Source organism: Lipotes vexillifer, unplaced genomic scaffold (assembly GCF_000442215.2).
Source record: "Lipotes vexillifer unplaced genomic scaffold, Lipotes_vexillifer_v1.1 scaffold914, whole genome shotgun sequence".
Taxonomy (NCBI): Eukaryota; Metazoa; Chordata; class Mammalia; order Artiodactyla; family Lipotidae; genus Lipotes; species Lipotes vexillifer.
The window spans coordinates 1,917,089-1,937,789 of NW_006780388.1; the positions used below are offsets into that span (position 1 = coordinate 1,917,089).

General features: G+C 52.5%; 1 protein-coding gene across 1 annotated transcript; it reads right to left on the minus strand.

Annotated features, from left to right (window-relative positions):
• Positions 1–10,106: 10,106 nt before the first annotated feature.
• FLYWCH1 (FLYWCH-type zinc finger 1) lies at positions 10,107–19,460 on the minus strand. Its single transcript, XM_007453518.1, has 7 exons — positions 19,100–19,460; positions 18,375–18,833; positions 16,901–17,344; positions 16,464–16,727; positions 12,559–12,822; positions 11,339–11,611; positions 10,107–10,183 (listed from the first exon to the last, which is right to left on the minus strand). Exons 1-7 carry the CDS (start codon positions 19,431–19,433, stop codon positions 10,107–10,109), a joined length of 2,115 nt encoding a protein of 704 aa, XP_007453580.1. The 5' UTR covers positions 19,434–19,460.
• Between the last annotated feature and the right edge of the window lie 1,241 nt (positions 19,461–20,701).

The window sequence follows — 20,701 nt, forward strand, 5'->3', positions numbered from 1 at the left end:
GGTGTGTGGATTGTATCTCAATAAAGCTGTTACTAAAGAAAGAAGGAACTAGGCAGGGTGGCACTGGTGGCACTGAAAGCTGACGGGACCTAGGGACAGGCAGGGCGGTGTTAAGGACGGCTCTGGGTTTCTACTTATGCGGTGGAGCTGTCAGAGGAGGTGGATGATGAGGACACTCCCCTTCTCCACCTTTGCTGCTGGTGACCATGGGATATCCAGAGTCAAGGTCCTGGGGGCAGCTGAACACACAGGTTTGGTTGCAGAAGGGAGGGCAGAGCTGGGGCTGCAGATTGACAAACTGTGAACCCTGAAAATGGCTGGGCAGAAAAGGGCTGAGGTCCAGTCCCCAGAACACCAACCACCTTGCTTATCGGTTGGGTGGGAGCCAAGGAGCCCTCAAAGGAGATGCAGAGAACCTGGGAGCCACCTTCTGGTCTGCAGGGATTAAGGAGGGTCAGTCAGTGCAGGAGGTGAATTCTGAGATGCACCCGCTGAATTTAGTGACAAGGAAGTCCTTGGTGCCACCCAGCAGGAGCCATCTTGACAGAGGACATGGGGACAGGAGGCTGGGCTGAGTGGGCAGGGCGAGCTGGGCCAGGAGAAGTGTTTCAGTGACGCTCAGCTCACAATCCCAGGGACAGGACTGAGGGCTGGGGCCCCAGAGCCAGCCGCTGGCCCATTTTAAAAATTTGAGTAACTTTTTGGCAGTCTCGCTGCTCCTTATGGACTTTTTATTTCAGATTTCATAATTGAGATGTTCTTGTGCCATCACCCAAAGAGACACAGAGATATATTAATGGCTCCATGTGGTGCAGACATAATGAAACAGGGTTTATTGGGGGAACTAGCAGCGAGTGGAAATAGGGAAGGAGGAGGGCAGGACCACGCCCAGCTGTTGCTGTCCACCAGGGGCCAGCTTCCAAGGGGGACTTGCCTCTATGCACTTTGCTCTGTGACAGGGATAGGGCAGGGGACATCTCTCTGGCCCTGGAACCGTGGAGGAAGTGGCTGTATGATGGGGAGCCTCTGGGGCGTGGTGGTGGGTGGTGAGTGGCCATGGGGCTACCCAAGGCGGCAGCCTTGGTCCATTGGGGAGTCCTCAGTCCGAGCAACATGGACCATCCATCTGCCATCTAAGGTCAAAGCAGGTGCAGAGATGAGGATGAGTGGCTGGGCCCTGGTCAATGTGAGCATGGGGTCAGAGGGACAAGCCTGAGTCCTTCTTCTGACTCTGGGCCTGGAGCCCAGCCAAGGTGACAGGCATGGGACTTGAGATTGAGAGTCGTCCACCCTGTGCCCCGTGGAAGCCCTACTGTGGAGGGTGGGAAACCAGTGATCCTGCAGGCGTTTGGGTGACTGGCTGCTGGGACTCGGTGCTTCTCTCTGGGCACTTAAGGCCTGTGTGAAGTTCCACTTTGTGTGGGACTGAGCAGAGACCCAGCAGGTGCTGGCACAGACTTGACTGTCCTTTTAAGTTCAGGTGCCGTTCTGTAAGTGTGGTCGCCTCCCATGGATGTGCACATCTGTTGGTCTGGGATTGGGGTGCATCTGTTCCCACAGGGCTGTCTTTGGCCTTGGCCACGGGCAGTTCACTCTCTCGGGGCAGCGTGCTCCATGGCCAAGAGCACTGCCCGAAACATAGCCCCTGTGTTGCGTGTCCACTGCAGGTGGCCAGCAGCATGATGGGTCTCTTGGCAGGTGCCTGTCTCCTACCTGGGAGGTGGGCTGTCACGTTGCTGGACCATCTCCATGACTGCTGGCCAGGCTGGTGGCTGAGGGCCCCATGGAGCCGGCAGTTGGGTCAAGAGATGGGACAGTTACCTGCCTGGGAAGGTAGCCAGGGTCTTGGGGGGTTAAGGTTGCCCTGGCTTGGGGGTGCCAGTTCCACTTCAAGCTTGCCCCAGCTTATGAAAACAAGTTAGGGAGGACTTGGGATGAATCAGCAGAGGATCAAGGCCTCTCTTTCAGCTCCACGGGGTCTGGGGAATGGCCAGCAGAAGCTGCACTGTCCCCCCGTGGGCTGGGAGCAGACCCCTCAGCAACATTTCCGAGAACTCCCACCCACTCCTAGTCCAGCGGGCACCTGGGCCAGGTGACCAGACTCTGCCCCAGGTGTGGAGGCTTCCCTCTGCCCAGCCAAACTCCATCACTTCCCACCACGTGGCACTGAGACATGTGAAGTGTATGCCTTTCTGGTGGCCATCTGTTGCTGCAAAGGGCATGTGGACACACAGCAGCTCAACACAGTAAGATATAAAATCAGGTTTATTGCAGGAAATGTATAGGCAGAGGGACAGTGGGGGGTGTCTGAGCTGTCACTGTCCCATGGCTGGACCGCAGGCTGCATGACCAGCTTGGTGGAAGGGAGCCTGCACCGTGTGCTCCCCCTGCAATTCAAGGAGCCCACTGGGGAGGATGCGGCCCTGTTAGCAAGCAGCAGCCTCTGGAGTTCGTGGGGAACATGGGCTCACTGCTCCCTGCAGGCTGTCTCCCTGCCGTGCCATCAGACAGGAGAAGGGGTTGCGCCCGCTGTCATCGGGGTCTGCCTCTCCTCCTGCATCAGGCGAACGTGGGTGACCCGGTGGAGTTTGCCCAGTGCTGGCTTCCTGCAGCCGTCAGGCTGGCTTCCAGGGCCTGAACAACACCTGCCCTGGGGATCGTGGACACTGGGTTTAATTTAAGTTGGAAAACAGCAAAGGGAACTCTAACAGAGGGTGTAGCAAGGCCTCTGGTTTCGGCCTGCTCTGTTAATGTGACAGCCACACCCCGGCAGCAGATGGCCAAGGAGCATGAAGGCCCACCTGGCACCTGCCCGGAAAAAACCTGGGGCGGCTGGAACCGCAGGGGCAGCTCAGCCTGAGGAAGCAGGAACTTCCCCAAACGTGCCCCACCTTCGTCTTGAAGTGGCCTCCACGATGATTTTCCACGTTGTGGAGCCGAAGCAGGACCACACCCAACAGGAAAGCCCTTGGCAAAGCCGTGGGCTCTGAAAACAGATGGGTATTTGCACCAGGGCAGGGGCAGGTGTCTTTGTGAACGATGCTTCCTTCCTCAGAGCTTTTGGTGGCTGGGGCCCTCCTCACGTCACTCCACGTCACACAGAGTTGCGGGCCACTAGCTCCTGGGGCTCTTCTTTGTCGGCAGGGAGACACCATCGAAGCATTCCTCCTGGGAGGCCTCTTGAGGAAATGTGAAGGGCGTAGATGCTTTGGAAGAGTGAAAGAGGTTTTGTCGAGCAAAATCTAACCGGGTGGGAAATGCCGGGGTTCTGTGTGGACCTGGAGCATCCTTGACGTGGGTGACACGTGAGGTTCCTCTGCTGAGTCCGGGAGGAGGCTGGCCTCATTGTGACTCGCTGTCCAGATGTGTATCTACCACCTTCCTGATGACAAAGAAACACACATTCATGATATCCATGAAATCCAAACGTGGTGGAAAGAGACAATCAAGAAAGTTAAGAATTCCTGTAATCCCTTTCCCCTAGAGATCACCATCAACCAGATCATTTTTATACACACTCATATACATGCATCACAGCAGTTCCTTTAAAACATGAGATTGGAAATTCCCTGGTGGTCCAGTGGTTAGGACTCCGAGCTTTCACTGCCAAGGGCGCGGGTTCAATCCCTGGTGGAGGAACTAAGATCCTACAGGCCATGCGGTGTGGCCAAAATAAATAGATAACTTCATACCCTTTAGCTACACCCCCCAACATTCCTCACCCTAGGCAACCACTAATTTAATTTCTTTTTTTTTTTTTTACATCTTTATTGGAGTATAATTGCTTTACAATGGTGTGTTAGTTTCTGCTTTATAACAAAGTGAATCAGTTATACATATACATATGTTCCCATATCTCTTCCCTCTCGCGTCTCCCTCCCTCCCACCCTCCCTATCCCACCCCTCCAGGCAGTCACAAAGCACCGAGCTGATCTCCCTGTGCTATGCGTCTGCTTCCCACTAGCTATCTACCTTACGTTTGGTAGTTTATGTATGTCCATGCCTCTCTCTCGCTTTGTCACAGCTTACCCTTCCCCCTCCCCATATCCTCAAGTCCATTCTCTAGTAGGTCTGTGTCTTTATTCCTGTCTTACCCCTAGGTTCTTCATGACATTTTTTTTTCTTAAATTCCATATATATGTGTTAGCATACGGTATTTGTCTTTCTCTTTCTGACTTACTTCACTCTGTATGACAGACTCTAGATCTATCCACCTCATTACAAATAGCTCAATTTTGTTTCTTTTTATGGCTGAGTAATATTCCATTGTATATATGTGCCACATCTTCTTTATCCATTCATCCAATGATGGACACTTAGGTTGTTTCCATCTCCGGGCTATTGTAAATAGAGCTGCAATGAACATTTTGGTACATGACTTTTTGAATTATGGTTTTCTCAGAGTATATGCCCAGTAGTGGGATTGCTGGGTCATATGGTAGTTCTATTTGTAGTTTTTTAAGGAACCTCCATACTGTTCTCCATAGTGGCTGTACCAATTCACATTCCCACCAGCAGTGCAAGAGTGTTCCCTTTTCTCCACATCCTCTCCAGCATTTATTGTTTCTAGATTTTTTGATGATGGCCATTCTGACTGGTGTGAGATGATATCTCATTGTAGTTTTGATTTGCATTTCTCTAATGATTAATGATGTTGAGCATTCTTTCATGTGTTTGTTGGCAGTCTGTATATCTTCTTTGGAGAAAAGTCTATCTAGGTCTTCTGCCCATTTTTGGATTGGGTTTTTTGTTTTTTTGTCATTGAGCTGCATGAGCTGCTTATAAATTTTGGAGATTAATCCTTTGTCAGTTGCTTCATTTGCAAATATTTTCTCCCATTCTGAGGGCTGTCTTTTGGTCTTGTTTATGGTTTCCTCCGAGCTTTCACTGCCAAGGGTGCGGGTTCAATCCCTGGTGGAGGAACTAAGATCCTACAGGCCATGCGGTGTGGCCAAAATAAATAAATAAATAAATAAATGAATAAATAACTACACCCCCCAACATTCCTCACCCTAGGCAACCACTAATTTAGTTTCTTTTTTAAAAAAATATTTATTTATTTATTTATTTATGTTTGGCTGCCTCAGGTCTTAGTTGAGTCACGTGGGATCTTTCGTTGTTGAGTGTGGGATCTTTCATTGCGGACTGTGCGGACTGTGCGGACTGTGGGCTCTTCGTTGCAGTGCGTGGGCTTCTCTCTAGTTGTGGCAGGCAGACTCCAGAGTGCGTGGGCTCTGCAGTTGCAGAGTGCGGGCTTAGTTGCGTCTCCGCATGCAGGATCTTAGTTCCCTGATGAGGGATCAATCCTGCGTCCCCTGCATTGGAAGGTGGATTCTTAACCACTGGACCATGAGGGAAGTCCCTAATCTACTTTTTAACTCCATAGATTTGCCTATTCTGGACATTTCATAGAAATGGAATCATACAAGTTGTGGTCTTTTGTGTTTGGCTTCTTTCACTTATCATCACGTTTTTGAGGTTCATCCGTGTTGTAGTGTGTGTCAGTTCTTCATTCCTTTTTATGGCTAAATAATATTTCATTGTATGAATGAACCATGTTTTGTTTATTCATTCAACCATTAATGGCTATTTTGGGTTTTCACTTTTTGGCTACTATGTTTAATGTTGTTATGGACATTGGTGTACAGTTTTTAATGGACGCACGTTTTCAATTCTCTTGGGTGTACAACTAGAAGTGGAATTACTGGGTGAATAAACACTCTATGTTTAACTTTTTTTTCTTTTTTTGGCTGCATCACGCAGCATGCAGTTTCCCCGACCAGAGATTGAACCCTCACCTCCTGCACTGGAAGTGCGGAGTCCCAACCACTGGACCGCCATGGAAATCCCTATGTTTAACATTTTGAGGAACTGCCAGACTGTTTTCCAAAGTAGCTGTGCCATTTTACATTCCCACCAAGAGACTATGAAGGTTCCAATTTCTCCACATCCTTGTAAACACTTGTTATTGTCCGTCTTTTTGATTTAGCCATCTTAGTGGGTGTGAAGTGCTAGCTCATTGTAGTTGGTTTTTTTTTTTTTTTTTTTTGGCTGCATTGGGTCTTCATTGTTGTACACGGGCTTTCTCTAGTTGCAGTGAGCAGGGGCTACTCTTCGTTGCGGTGCATGGGCTTCTCATTGCAGTGGCTTCTCTTGTTGTGGAGCATGGGCTTTAGGTGCATGGGCTTCAGTAGTTGTGGGGCACGGGCTTAGCTGCTCCGAGGCATGTGAGATCCTCCCAGACCAGGGCTCGAATCCGTGTCCCCTGCATTGGCAGGCGGATTCTTAACCACTGCGCCACCAGGGAAGCCCCTCATTGTAGTTTTGATTTGCATTTCCTAAGGCTAATGACGTTGAACATCTTTAATTGTGCTTATTGGCCATTAGTATATCTTGAACTTCATAAAAGAAATAAAATCTTTGAAATAAAAACTGTCTATTCACATCCTTTGTCCACGTGTTAATTGGATTATTTGTCTTTTTATTGTTGCGGTTTGCAAGATCTTAGTTCCCCGACCTGGGATTGAACCGGACCCTGGCAGTGAAAACTCTGAGTCCTAACTGCTGGACTCCCAGGGAATTCCCTAAGAATTCTTTATATATTCTGGATACATGTCCTTTAATAGATATGATTTGCAAATATTTTCTCTCATTCTGTGGATTGTCTTTTCACTTTCTTGATGGTATTATTTGAAGCACTAAAGTTTGTTTTTTTTTTAACTTTTTTATTTTTGGCTGCATTGGGTCCTCGTTGTTGCGCGCGGGCTTCTCTTCATTGTGGTGCACAGGCTTGTCTTTGCAGTGGCTTCTCTTGCAGAGCACGGGCTCTAGGAGCATGGGCTTCAGTAGTTGTGGCTGCTTTTTTTGTACAAACAGGTAAGAGTGAGCAATTGTTATCACTTAGGGATAGTAACAAGGTCAAGTCCTGGAAGCATCCTTGACCTTGACCCTGGAAGCTAAGGGTCAGCCTTGCAAGCAGGTTGTTCTAAGGACAGAAGTTGCAGGCCTGCTGTGTTAAATCTGTTCTGTACACAAGCTGTATGATATTGATTTACAGCTGGGAAAGCAATCTTGCATTCCTGGCATAAGTCCCATTTGGTCATGGTGTATGATCCTTTTTTATGTTGCTGGATTCAGTTTGCTGGCATTTTGTTGAGAATTTTTGCTTCTATGTTCCTAAGAGATATTGCTCTATAGTTTTATTTTTTTAAATTAATTAACTAATTAATTAATTAATATATTTTGGCTCTGCCACTTCTCAGTTGAGGCACATGGGCTCTTCATTGTGACATGCATGCAGGATCTAGTTCCCCAACTAGATCGAACCCAGGGCCCCTGCACTAGGAGCATGGGGTCTTACCCACTGGACTACCAGGGAAGTCCCTAGTTTTCTTTTCTTGTGATGTCTTTGCTTGGTTTTGATAACAGGGTATTGCTGGCCTTACAGGATGAGTTGGGAAGTGTTCCCTCTTCTTCTATTTTTGGGAAGAGTATCTGAAGGATCTTCTTTAAATATATGGTAGAACTTGGGACTTCCCTGTTGGTCCAGTGGTTAAGACTCCATGCCTCCAATGCAGGGGGCCTGGGTTCGATCCCTGGTCAGGGAACTAGATCCCACATGCTGTGTGGCCAAAAAAAAAAAAGAATATATATATATATATGTATATAATGTATATAAGTATGTAAATATATATTTATATATTATATCTATAAATATATATATGGTAGAACTCATTAATTAAGTCATCTAGGCCTAAGTGGGAATCTTAGTTCCCTGACCAGGGATCAAACTTGTGTACCCTGCAGCAGAAGCACAGAGTCTTAACTTGTGGGGAGTTTTGTTTTTTTTTTTTTTTTTTTTTTTGCAGTACGCGGGCCTCTCACTGTTGGGGCCTCTCCCGTTGTGGAGCACAGGGGCCGGACATGCAGGCTCAGCGGCCATGGCTCACAGGCCCAGCCACGCCGCGGCATGTGGGCACCTCCCCGAGTGTCCCCTGCATCGGCAGGCGGACTCCCAACCACTGCGCCACCAGGGAAGCCCTGTGGGGAGTTTTAAAATGACTAATTCAATCTCTGTACTTGGTTTAAGTCTATTCAGATTTTCTATTTCTTCGTGAATCAGGTTTGGTAGCTTTCTAGGAATTTTTTCATTTCATCTAAGTTATCTAATTTGTTGGCATGCCATTGTTCACAGTATTTCCTTATAATTGGTTTTTCTGGTCTAGCTAAAGGTTTGTCAATTTTGTTGATCCTTTCAAAGAAACAACTTTTGGTTTTGTTAGTTTTCTCTGTTTTCTTTTTTTTTTTAACATTAAAAATGTATATTTTATTTATTTATTTACTGTATTCTTGCCTGCGTTGGGTCTTACTTGCGGCACACAGGATCTTTGTTGTAGCACGTGGGACCTTTTGTTGCTGCGCATGGGCTTTCCATTGCAGTGCACAGGCATCTCTCTAGTTGTGGTGCACGGGCTCCAGAGTGCATGGGCTCTGTAGTTTGCAGCATGTGGGCTGACGAGTTGAGGCACGTGGGTTCAGTAGTTGTGGCATGCGGGCTTAGTTGCCCCATGGCATGTGGGATCTTAGTTCCCCGACCAGGTATTAAACCCGTGTCCCCTGCATTAGAAGGCGGATTCTTTACCACGGGACCACCAGGGAAGTCCCTACTTTTCTATTCTCTATTCCATTAATTTCTATTCTAATAGCTATTATTTCCTTCTTTCTGCTTGCTTTAGGTTTACCTTGTTCTTCTTTTTCTAGCATTCTTTTTCTAACATGTAAGTTTGAGTTACTGACTTGAGATCTTTATTTTTTTATTATTTTTTAAAATTTATTTTATTTATTTACTTTTGGCTGTGTTGGGTCTTCGTTGCTGTGTGCAGGCTTTCTCTAGTTGTGGCGAGTGGGGGCTACTCTTCCTTGCAGTGCACGGGCTTCTCATTGCAGTGGCTTCTCTTGTTGCAGAGCACGGGCTCTAGGTGCGCGGTCTTCAGTAGTTGTGGCTCGCGGGCTCTAGAGCGCAGGCTCAATAGTTGTGGTGCACAGGCTTAGTTGCTCTGCGGCTTGTGGGATCTTCCTGGACTAGGGCTCGAACCCGTGTCCCCTGCTTTGGCAGGCAGATTCATAACCACTGTGCCACCAGGGAAGCCCAAGATCTTTATTTTTAATTTTTATTAAAAAAAAATTTTTTTAACTGCGCTATGCAGCATGTGGGATCTTAGTTCCCTGACCAGGATTGAACCTGTGCCCCCTGCAATGGAAGTGCGGAGTCTTAACCACTGGACCACCAGGGAAGCCCCTCAAAGTATTTTCTAATTTCCCTTGTAATTTCTTTGAGTCACTGGTAATACTTATAAGTACGCTGTTTAACTTTCATGTACTTGTGAGTTTCCCAAACTTTTTTGTCATTGACTTCTAATTTCTTTCCACTGTGGTCAGACAAAATACTTTGCATGATTTCAATCCTTTTAAATTTGTGGGGTCTGGGGACTTCCCTGGTGGTCCAGAGGTTAAGACTCTGCGCTCCCAATGCAGGAGGCCTGGGTTTGGTACACGGTCAGGGAACTAGATCCTGCATGCTGCAACAAAGATCCCCCATGCCGCAACTAAAGACCCAGTGCAGCCAAATAAATAAATAAATAATTTAAAATAAATTTAAAAATTTGTGGGGTCTGGTTTTATGGCCTAGATATGATCCATCCTGGGGACTGTCCCACATGTGCTTGAGAAGGACATGAATTCTGCTTTAGGTGGTGGCCTCCTTCTTGCTCTGCATTCTCCCTTGGATCCCTTGGATCACTTGTTTTGGGGGGAGATAGCTGTCATGTTTGAGGGCACTCAAGCGGCCCTAAGGAAATGTCTACATGGTGAGGAACTGAGGCCTCCAGCCCACAGCCATGTGAGTGAACAGGCCATTTGGAAGCACTTCCTCCAGCCCCACTCAAGCTTTCAAATGGGTGTACCCCCACTGACATCTTTCCTTCAACCCCAGAACCACCCCACCCAACCACTCCTGAAATCTCGACCCACAGACACTGTGACAGACAGTAAATATTTATTGTTCTTAGTCACTTAGTTTTGTGTAATTTGTGATTATGGTAATACAGTTAGCCATAGCTCTGTTGGCTTTCAGGAGCACAAGTCTCGAAGCACAGTTGAACTTCAGGCAGAAGTTTTGTCTTTTCTGAGGAAAAAACATTGAAAACATGGATTAATAATTCTTTTCTTGTTGAAGCTGCCAGAGGCAAAGGCACACCTCCTGGAACGATGACCTCAAGGCCTTGAGGATGAAAACCAGGTGGAATGACTCTGATTGGGGGAGTCATTAGGGGAATTCTGGTTTTCTGATGCCAAAACTACCTATGCCTGGTAAAATAAACTGCTGGAGATCCTGAGTCAGTCTTCACCTTGTCACCAAAAAGACTGGGAGGCAACAATCTCAAAGATGGCACACCCTTCACCCCGACAAAGGCAAACCACAGCGCCTCCTCCTTGGTTAAGCTGAACAGTGGCTTTCTCATGGAAAAAAAAAATTTTTTTAAACAGAAATCAAGTTTCTTTTGTTTGTTTGATACAACTTGGATTCATTCCCGTATTTTATAAGATGTGGCCTTTAATATTTCCATGAATTAATATGAGACACATAATGCTTTCTAAAGACTGGTTTTACTAGAAAAATGGTACAGATGAACCGGTTTGCAGGGCAGAAATAGAGACACAGATGTAGAGAACGTATGGACACCAAGGGGGGGAAAGTGGCGGGGGTGTGTGTGGTGGTGGGATGAATTGGGAGATTGGGATTGACATATACACACTAATATGTATAAAATAGATAACTAATAAGAACCTGCTGTATAAAGAATAAAATAAAATTGAAAAATTAAAAAGAAAGACTGGTTTTACATTCTGTTTATCTGAAGGGAACCCATTTTCAGTTTGATACAGTTAATTATTTGCAAAACTACGTGTGTGTGTGCACGACGGGAGCACTCATGTTTGCGTGTGCACACACATTAGTATATTCTTCTAGGGTGGTCTATATTTTTTCATCAGATTTTCAAAATATACTACCATCCATAAAAAGTTAGGACCTCTTAGTATAAAAGAGAGGAAAAAAATGGCAGTTACAAGGGGAGTTGGTTCTAAGGATGGGACCAATTTAGGTGTGTTTCTAGGCTCAGGAGAAGGAGCCAGTAGAGAGGAGGGTTAGAAGACTGGAAAGGCAGGAAGGCCAGGGAACAAAGGTCCCCAGACAGTGCCTGTCCCCTGAGGTGTCCGAACCTCGGGCTGGCAGAGACCAAGATACCCACAGCTCTCTCGCCCCCACTCCTGTCTGTACCTGGGTCCTCCTGCTGTGCTGTGCTGGGGAGCCGCTCCCGCTGCCTCAGGGCCTCCAGGCCCGCCAGGTCAGGCAGGTGGCAGTGGCTGCGCATGACAGTCACCCGCTGGCCCTGGGTGATGGCCCGGCTGCGGCAGCCCATGCGGGCCTGGTCCCGGCACATCCAGTATACCTTCTCCCCGGCCGCCTTCTCCTTCCTGTAGAGGAAGGACTCGTACACCAGGAACCTGCCCCCGAGAGAGGTCCTCAGGAACTCCAGGGGCTGGAGGGTTTCTGGAAGGAACATGACGTGTGAGTGGGGTGCCTGGGCCGGGCCTTGGAAGCAGGGGACAGAGCTTGGGTGCCAGGGATGGAGACTGCTTCCTTTGTCCCACCAGCCAGCTCTAGCCAGGAAACTGCAGACCCCCCAGCCCCCGCAGGTCCCTCTTTGGTCCCTGCACTCCACCCCAGCCTGTGCTGCAGGGCCCTGGGGACTGAAGCTCAAGCCACCACAGCCCTGATGCCCTGGAGTGCAGACTGGTTGTCTGTCTGATGGCTGTGGTGCTATCGGGCAGGCTGGCCCTGCAGCCGCCCAAACACTGAGCTTTCCTGCAGGCCTCTCCTGACCCTGTTTGGCCTTCACGCTGGCTGGCAAGCAAGCACCCCAGGGCAGGGACTGGGCTGAACTGGAATACTCTGGAAGGGCCATGGTTGGTCTGGACAGTGCACTAGGGGCCTCCCGGCTCCCTGTTCACCCTCCCCTTGGCCAGCTGGCAACCAATCAAATTCTCCCTTTTGAGACTTTTAAGAATCTGAACTGAAAGCTCCTGACATGTTGGGGTTGGGGTGGCTGAAGGCACTGGCAGGAGTGGGGAGGGAGAGGGGAGACAGAGGGTCCCCCAGGTCCAGGAGCACTGCCCCACAAATGGGTGCCAAGCATTTCCTGCAGCTGCCAGTAATGCCACTGCAGCCCCTGGCCCCATTTTTTCCAGCAGTCTGAGTTGGTTTCTCCCACTGACAGCGCATTCCAGATGAGGACCAGTGCCATTAGTGTGGAGTCCAGATGTGGCCCCTGCCCTAAGGGAGCCCACAGCCCAGGAGGACAGACACCACTGGACATGGGCCACAGGAGGAATGTCCCAGCAGGCAGCCTCCAGCCTGTGTTCTGAGCTGTCCCCAGGGGCTGCTGGGCCAGCAGGGAGACCAGGGCCCGGCCCCTGCCACCCCCCTCTCACCCACACCTGAGCCTTCCCTCTGGGCTGGGCTGGGGAGCTGCTCCCGCTGCCTCAGGGCCTCCAGGCCCCCCAGGTCGGGCGGATGGCAGTGTCTGCGCATCACCATGACCCGCTGGCCCTGGGTGATGGCTCGGCTACGGCAGCGCATGCGGGCCTGGTCCCGGCACGTCCAGTACACCTTCTCCCCGGCCGCCTTCTCCCGCCTGTAGAGGAAGGACTCGTACACCAGGAAGCTGCCCCCCAGAGGGGTCCTCAGGAACTCAGGGCCTCCTGGGGAGAAATGGGAGAGGGGGTCGGGGGAGGAAGAGCCTGGAGCCAGGCCTGGAGCCGAGGAACGAGGGGGGCCGTGACCCCGTTCTCACAGCCTAGAGCAGCATGGCTCCTGGCATGAGACCCATGGACCCCACCCCACGCTGCATCTACCTCCTCACAGCCCAGGACACAGGCCCCCCCATCCCCCAGACTCAGCCTAGCCTGAGCTCCCAGGGCTCCTTTCCCAAGCCTGAGAGAGAAGGGAGGCGGGAGACTGGTGAGGTGGAGATCACTGAAGGCAGAGTCTGTCTCCTCCACCTCGCAGCACCTGCAGGAAGGCGGTGTCTTATCCGAGGTGCCGGCAATGGGATGGCACAAGGGCCTCTCGCCCTTGCTAAATTGGAGGAATTAGTGGACAGGCCCTACGGGGGATAAGCAACCAGGAGCGAAATGGTAGTTGCGCACAGCCCCTTGTGCGTGGTGGGCAGTGGGGCTGTAGAAGGATCCACTCACCCAGGGAGCCAGGCTGGGTGGGCTTTGACGTGAGGGCAGGAGGGGAGGCAGGGAGCGGCTTGGGCTACTGTCCTGACGTGTTGAGAGGGGGGACCCAGAAGGTGGCCACGCCCTTCTGCTCCGAGGACTCCCTTCCCGCCGTCCAGGCACCAGGACCACGCAGGAGGGGTGGAGGGGGATTCAGGGGTCCGTCAGCACAGCAGCAGGGATGGCAGCCATAGTGGGGGGTTGGTGAGAATGCCCTGGAGAAGGGGGGCCGGGGTGGGGGGTGAGTGGCTGAAGGGGAGGTATATGATGTGGGGCATGTTTCTGCTCCCCCCGCACCCGGTGAAAATGTCCACTGAGGGATGAAAAAGGCACAGGGTGTGAGGCCAGAAATTCAGAGAGGAGAGGAGACGGCAGAGATGCTGACCCAGGTCAGATGCTGGGCAGAGGGGGTCACCTGGTCATAGACCTGGCAAGGCAAGAGCTCACCCAGCCTCAGCGGGGAGACTCTCAGAACAAGCAGAGTCCAGTGGCCAAGCCTAGGCCCGAGGTGTCTCCAAAGTAGGGGTCTAGGGCAGGCCCCAAACAGGGGGACTGATGAGGACTGTCTGCATGAAGAGCAATGAGACAGGTGCCCGCCCTAGGGGAGGAAGAGTCTGGGGTGTGGGGGAGGAGGAGGAAGTCTGCACTGACATGAAACTCCCTGTTTCCCTGCCCAAGTCCCTGGAGCCGGCAGCCAGGCTGAAACCGCTGCAGGAGGTTGGTCCTAGGGCTCTGAGGCCTGGGGTCTCGAGGGTCACCTGGTCGGCACCCACATACGGAGCGTGTGGGTCTCTCCTTAAACCTGGCTAAGGATCACTGGCCACGTGGGTCAAAGGTTCTCACACCATCTTACATGATGAAAAAGTCAAGACTCTTACACAAAGTATCACAAATGAGACCATGCAAAGCAATTTAAAGCATATACAACAATCATTCCTCCTTTAGTTTTGCTGCTTTATACAACTGTGTGATCGACAGAAAATTGAATGGTATGTACCTGGCTAGAAAATTTCACAAGTTACCAAAAAAAAAAAAAAGAGAGAGAAGCTTCACCCTGAATGGCAGAGACTAAAGAAACTCATAGAGAAAAGGTACTTGGAGAAAACAAGGCCACTGCCAGAGGCTGGACGGCAGGGCCGCTGCACTCCTCAGAGGATGGAATGCAAAGGAGTTCAAATACAAGAGTGAAAGTTAAAAAAAAAAGTCCTTCCTTTCCAGAAGGACTGGAAAGCAAAATCAAGGAAATGTCAGAAAAATGGGGACTCGAAAGTCATTGAACACGAGGAAATTTTCATGAGTGAAGGACACGGTTTCTGGCCTGAAAAGGCCCCAAGTGCCCCCAGCAGAGCCAGGTACCACAGGGATGGAGACACGACCCTATACCTTCAAGCAAAGACCCCCTGCATGCACCTCGGAAAGATGCAGTCATTCGAGCACAAACACCAGACAACCATGGAAAAGGAGCCACAAACAGCCACACCTCCACTGCAGTGTGTTCCCACTCAGCTGTGGACAGATTTATAGAACAAAAGTGCAACAGTGGGGCTTCCCTGGTGGCGCAGTGGTTAAGAATCTGCCTGCCAGTGCAGGGGACAAGGTTCGAGCCCTGGTCCGGGAAGATCACACATGCCGCGGAGCAACTAAGCCCGTGAGCCACAACTACTGAGCCTGTGCTCTAGAGCTGCGAGCCACAACTACTGAGCCCACGTTCCACAACTACTGAAGCCTGCGTGCCTAGAGCCCGTGCTCCACAACAAGAGAAGCCACCACAATGAGAAGACCGCACACCTCCATGAAGAGTAGCCCCTGCTCGCCACAACTAGAGAAAGCCTGCACACAGCAACAAAGACCCAAAGCAGCCAAAAATAAATAAATAAATAAATAAATAAATAAGGTTATTTTTTTAAAAAAGTGCAACAGCTGCCTCGAGAGGAGGGGGCAGTGGGTAACTGCTGGGTCCTTGCCGTCTCTGGTCGGAAGTCAACAGGAAATAAAAAACCAGTTGACAGCAATGGAAGGAAGCACGCTTTAGGGAAGAGGGCAGCAGATGCCCTAAGGAACAACGGAAAGGGGACTTCCCTGGTGGTACAGTGGTTAAGACTCAGCGCTTCCACTGCAGGGGGCATAGGTTCAATCCCTGGTTGGGGAACTAAGGTCCTGCATGCTGTTCTGCACAGCCAAAAAATTAAAAAAGGAAGCAAGGAAGGAAGGAAGGAAGAAAACAAAAAAAAGAACAATGGCTAAGTGGTTATTTGGGGTGGGAGTTGGGGGTAAGGGTGGGGTGAGGTTAGATCGTCCCAAAGTACATAAAAGTTATAAGGAAATGGGATAAAAAGAGAGTCAGAAAAAAAAAATCAGAGATCTCCAGTTTGAGAGAATTTTAGGGCCAAAAAGGCTCTAAAGGCGACTCAGATAACTCAGAAAAGTATGGGCCTGGGAACCCCTGAGGGAGAGCAGGGAGCAGAGAAGGCTGGGCCGAGGCTGCTCTTAGCAAGATGAGCCGGAATATGCACGTTATTGTGGCCACAAGAGTCAAACATAAGCACTGTGGGGCCAACAAAGGTGGGAGGAGGGGGCCTGTGACCCTCGTCATAGAGCCCAGAGGGACAATGGTAGATGATCAGGCAGAACAGCTGGAGGAGAACAGAAGTCAATGACAGGAACGGGTCACCTTCAGCCCTTAAACCACGTCTGTAGGACGTGCTTGTTACTGGGCACGGTGTCAGCCACCCACACTGGAAAAATGAGAAAACAGCTTGTGCAATTAGCTTTCTCTATGAATCCTATACATTCTTAAGAAAAAAGAAAGGATGAGAAGGAGGAAAGGGAGCTTGGGTTGATCAAGTGCTGCAGAGATTCTGGGCTGGTCTGAGCAGGAGAGTGAGGCCCACTGCCCAAGAGAAAGGGTGACGCCCCAAGTCACCTAATCGACTTGGGGATAAGGTGAGGTGGACCAGGAGGGGGTGTGGGGGTAGGGAGAGGAGACAGGAGGGAGCTGTAACCTTCCAGAGGGTCCCCAGTAAGGACGGGGAGGATGCTTGCTGGAGGTCAAGAGGGAACGGGGCGGGCAGTCTGGGTCTTCTGACTGTCTCCTGAGGCCGCTCCCCGGTCTGGCCTACCAGAGCTCCCTCGTTGAGCCGTGCCAGGGCGTTTCTCTCGCTGCCGCAGGGCCTCCAAGCCCCCCAGGTCGGGCGGGTGGCAGTGGCCTCGCATCACTGTCACCCGCTTGCCTTGGGTGATGGCTCGGCTACGGCAGCCCATGCGGGCCTGGTCCCGGCATGTCCAGTACACCTTCACCCCGGCCACCTTCTCCCGCCTGTAGAGGAAGGACTCGTACACCAGGAAGCTGCCCCCCAGAGGGGTCCTCAGGAACTCAGGGCCTCCTGGGGAGAAATGGGAGAGGGGGTCAGGGGAGGGAGGTTGGAAGCTGGGGTGTGAGCTGGAGCAGGGCCTGGGGCTGGGCCAGGCCTGGCGTCACCCCCCTCCCACCTCCTGGCACCTCGGGGAGCAAGACTGGAGTACAGGCAGAGCGCCAGGCCAGCGGGTGTGAACTCACCCAGGTCCTCGTCCTGGTCCTCCTCGCCTCGCGGCTGGGCCAGGAGGTCCTGATCTTTGGCCTTTGACCGCTTTCTGGGCCGGGGCCTGGTGAGAGTCAGGGGGCCCGGCCCCCTGCGGTAGAACAGGCTGTCCACGCCTTGGAGCAGCTTGTCCGCTTGGCCCCCGGGGTCGCCCGGCCTGGCCCGCAGCAACTCCATGGCCTTCTCCTGCTGCCGCCGGGCCTCCAGACCCTCCACGTCAGGCGGATGGCAGTGGCCACGCATGACAGTCACCCGCTGGCCCTGTGTGATGGCCCGGCTGCGGCAGCCATGCAGCGCGTGGTCCCGGCACGTCCAGTACACCTTGTCCCCCACAGCCTTCTCCCGCTTGTAGAGGAAGGACTCGTGCACCAGGAAGCTGCCCCCGTAGCAGGTCCTCAGGAACTCCAGGGGTGGGGGCCCTCCTGGAGGAGGAAGTGGGGAGGGGGCTGGGCAGGTGCAGGCTGGCAGAGCTCTGCTCCTTTAGTTTACCATGCAGGGCAGGGCCCTGGGTGCATCCCCACTGATTGCCCACCCAGTGCCCCAAGGAGTCCGTGTGGCTCCTCTCCTGGTGGCCGGTGAGGAGGCCATGGCTCTGGGTGGTCAAGCACCACGTCCCAGGTCACACACTGGGGAGGGCCAAGCTGCCTCTGATGCCACACCCTGCCTGCTCAGTCACTCCCGGCCATACTTTTTCTTAGGGTTTGTTTGAAAATTGTATCTAATTATCGAATAACACATGCACACGCCATAAAATGAAATGGGACCAAAAGATACACAGTGAAAGACAAGTCATTCTCACCCAGCCCCCGGCACCCAGCACAGCAGCCGCCTTAAATCCCTAAATCCTTCAATCCTTTCCAGGTCTGGAGGCACCCAGCCTATGGGACCAAGCCCACCTCCCAGTTACTGGTAATAAAAACTGCCACAAAGAACAAAACAAAACCCAACAAACAAAGAATAAGAACCTCTGCAAAGACTCCATCTACCAGTTACTCAGTGACAACACACGCTGGACCAGGGCTGGCACTGCAGCGCCAGATCCCCTAACGGCGAGGCTATCACACATCTTAGGAGCAACCTCCTGACCTGCAGAGCTTCAACAAGGCTGCCCAGCTACATGAGGCAGAGCTGGATCTTGAACCTGGAGCACAAAGCTCAAGCCTCCCACCAGGCCGATCTTCCCAAACTTCAAAGGTTACCAGAATCACGTGGGGTCCATAAACCCCAGGTTTTTGCATCAGGAAGCTCCAGAAGGACCTAGGCCGCCGGGTTCACGAGTACCAGTTCTACCCCTTGGGCTTAATGATTACTTGGACACATTTATATTTTAAAAATCGTTTTGACTTTGAGCACATTAAGAAGCCACGTGGGACCCACATTTATCTTTGGGCAGAGGAAAGGGCTGTGGTTCCCACCTGCCTGAGAGTAGAGCCGGGGTCGGGGGGCACTTACCGGTCCCCAGCGTCGGTCGTTTCTTGGGAGGCAAGCTCAGCAGCGACAGGGCTCGGAGCCCCTCATCCTCCTCTGGAGCTGGCTTGTTCTGCACTGGCCCCGGGGCCGGCTCCGGCTCCTCGGGGCACAGCCACGGGCCCACCCCCTCCAGGGGCTCCTCCACTCGGCCGCCGGGGCCCTGGGGATCCCCCAAGCCTTCGGGTAGGGCTGGGCTGGGCAGCTTCTGTCTCTGGCGCCGGGCCTCCAGGCCCTCCTCATCGGGCGGGTGGCAGTGGCCCCGCATCACCGTGGCCCTTAGGCCACGGGTGATGGCCCGGCCCCGGCAGCCCAGCTCGGTGTGCTCGCGGCATTTCCAGTATACCTTGTCCCCCACAGCCTTCTCCTGCTTGTACAGGAAGGACTCCAGCACCAGCAGGCGGCCCCCAAATGGGGTCCTCAGGAACTCCAGGGGCTGGGGGGCTGCTGAAGGCAAGGGGAGGGCCAGGTCAGCTGACACAGAGCAAGGCTTGAGCCAGGGGCACGGATGGGAACACAGGGATTGAGGTGCCCTTGGATGACGTCCTGCAATCGTCACACCAGTCTGGGTCAAGGCCCAGGAGGCCCTGCTCAGAGCAGGGAAGAGATGGCTAAGGTCACCTCACTGGAAAGGGGGGTATGCGAAGCCCAACTCTGAGCATGCAGGACCACAAAAGTGGCCAGACAGGGGCAGCTGGCCCAGAACTCACCTGTGTCTGGCTTGCTGTGTTTCAGTTCCTGGGCCTGGGGGCTTGGTTGGACTGCCCCCTGCTGTTCCTCTACTGGCAGGATCTGGGGGGTCCCAGCCAGGGTGTCAGGGCCAGACATCTCCAAGGACAGGACACAGTGCACTGCTTCGGGCTGGGAGTCCACTCCATCCCCATTCTCAGTGGAGGCTGTCAGTAGGACCAGTTCGGAGAACTCCGTGGGCTTCGTGGGGTCTGCAGGGACGACATCTGTGCCCGGCTCAGGGGACTCAGGGGAGGGCTCCTGGCCGGCCTTCACGCTCTCGCCCTCCTGCTCACTGGGCTCGGGCAGGGGCATTCCGGGACCGATGGCCTGGCCCCCAGGCCACGCTCAGGGCCCAGCAGATGGATTTCTCCTCCACCTCCCTGGAAGGAACCCAGCAGTCCAAGGGCTCCGTCCTAAGGCAGGAGGCAAAATCCCATCAGTGGAGATGCCCTTGGACCTGGGTTTAGGAAGAATCTGGGCTGGAGGTTGGGGCAGATGGGGCTGCCTCCGTGCCCCCAGGGAAGGACCTGAATGGAGCCAGAGAACCCTGGGCTGGTGCTTCTGCTCTCTTGGTAGCCTTGGGTCCGTCACCTCCCCCAGTCAAACCTCACTTTCCCATCTACAAAATGTGCCCAAAACAGGGCTCTCAAGGGGTTACTGGGGTGACCAAGGTGCTGACAGCTGAGTTACTAGGAATCCAGGCCCACAGGTGCTGAGCACAGGGTGAAGTGCTTCCACAGGTTTTTCCATTTAACCTTCAGCCCCATGTTATGAAAGTTGATCTTTCTCATTGACCCAGGTTACAGATGAGGACACTGAGGCATGCAGCCATGAAGGCAGAGCTGAGAGTCCAGTCGAGGTGGGTCCAGAGCCCGCCCGTACAGCACCTGGGGTACCTCGTCCAGGATAACAGGAACCAGTCTTCCAGAGCACCAGGCGTTGGGGAAAAGCACTTTGGGGACATGAGTTCAGGTCACCAACCCTCCCAGAATGCCTGGTGCTCTTCACCCTGACACTGTGTCACTGGGAGCATGGGCTGGGCCCCTGGTGGCACTCAGCAGACCCCAAAGGAGGAGCCTGGCCCTGAGAGGAGGGACTCCCTGGATTCACAACTAGATCCATCCCCCATCCCAGGCTAGAGGCCCCGGGGCACCCAGTGCTAGGGGACACCAGGGCCCCACGAGGGCAGCGACCTTGTGTCTGAGCTGGTGCTGGCTCTGCCTCAGCTGAGTGGGGACAGGGCTGTGGAGGTGTCCAGAGAATCCGTGGTCACTGAGGTCTCCTTGGCTTCTGGTCTGGAGAAGCAGAAAGGATGGATGACCGGCAGGGCTGGCCTGGAGACCGGGGCCCTGGGGCATCAGTGTGGGGGCATAAGTGGCCATTTTGTCTTCCTGGGGGACTGGGTGGTGGGTGCATGTCAGGGTCTTTCCCATCTATCAGTACCAGCCCAGAAACAGGATGCGGCCTCCCAGCACGTTTCAGCTTCCCCACCTGTGAGCTGTCATTCCCCATCCCAAGCTCTATGGTTCTAATACCTGGGTCCCCCATTCCTGCCCCGACATTTCCTGGTCTAGGGCCCA

Coding starts and splice junctions, on each gene's coding strand:
- FLYWCH1 (XM_007453518.1), bottom strand. CDS start 19,433: ATGCCCCTGCCCGAGCCCAGTGAGCAGGAGGGCGAGAGCGTGAAGGCC. Junction 18,834..19,099: donor ACACAGCAAGCCAGACACAG/GTGAGTTCTGGG, acceptor TGCCTTCAGCAG/CCCCCCAGCCCCTGGAGTTC. Junction 12,823..16,463: donor GGCTCAACGAGGGAGCTCTG/GTAGGCCAGACC, acceptor ATTTCTCCCCAG/GAGGCCCTGAGTTCCTGAGG.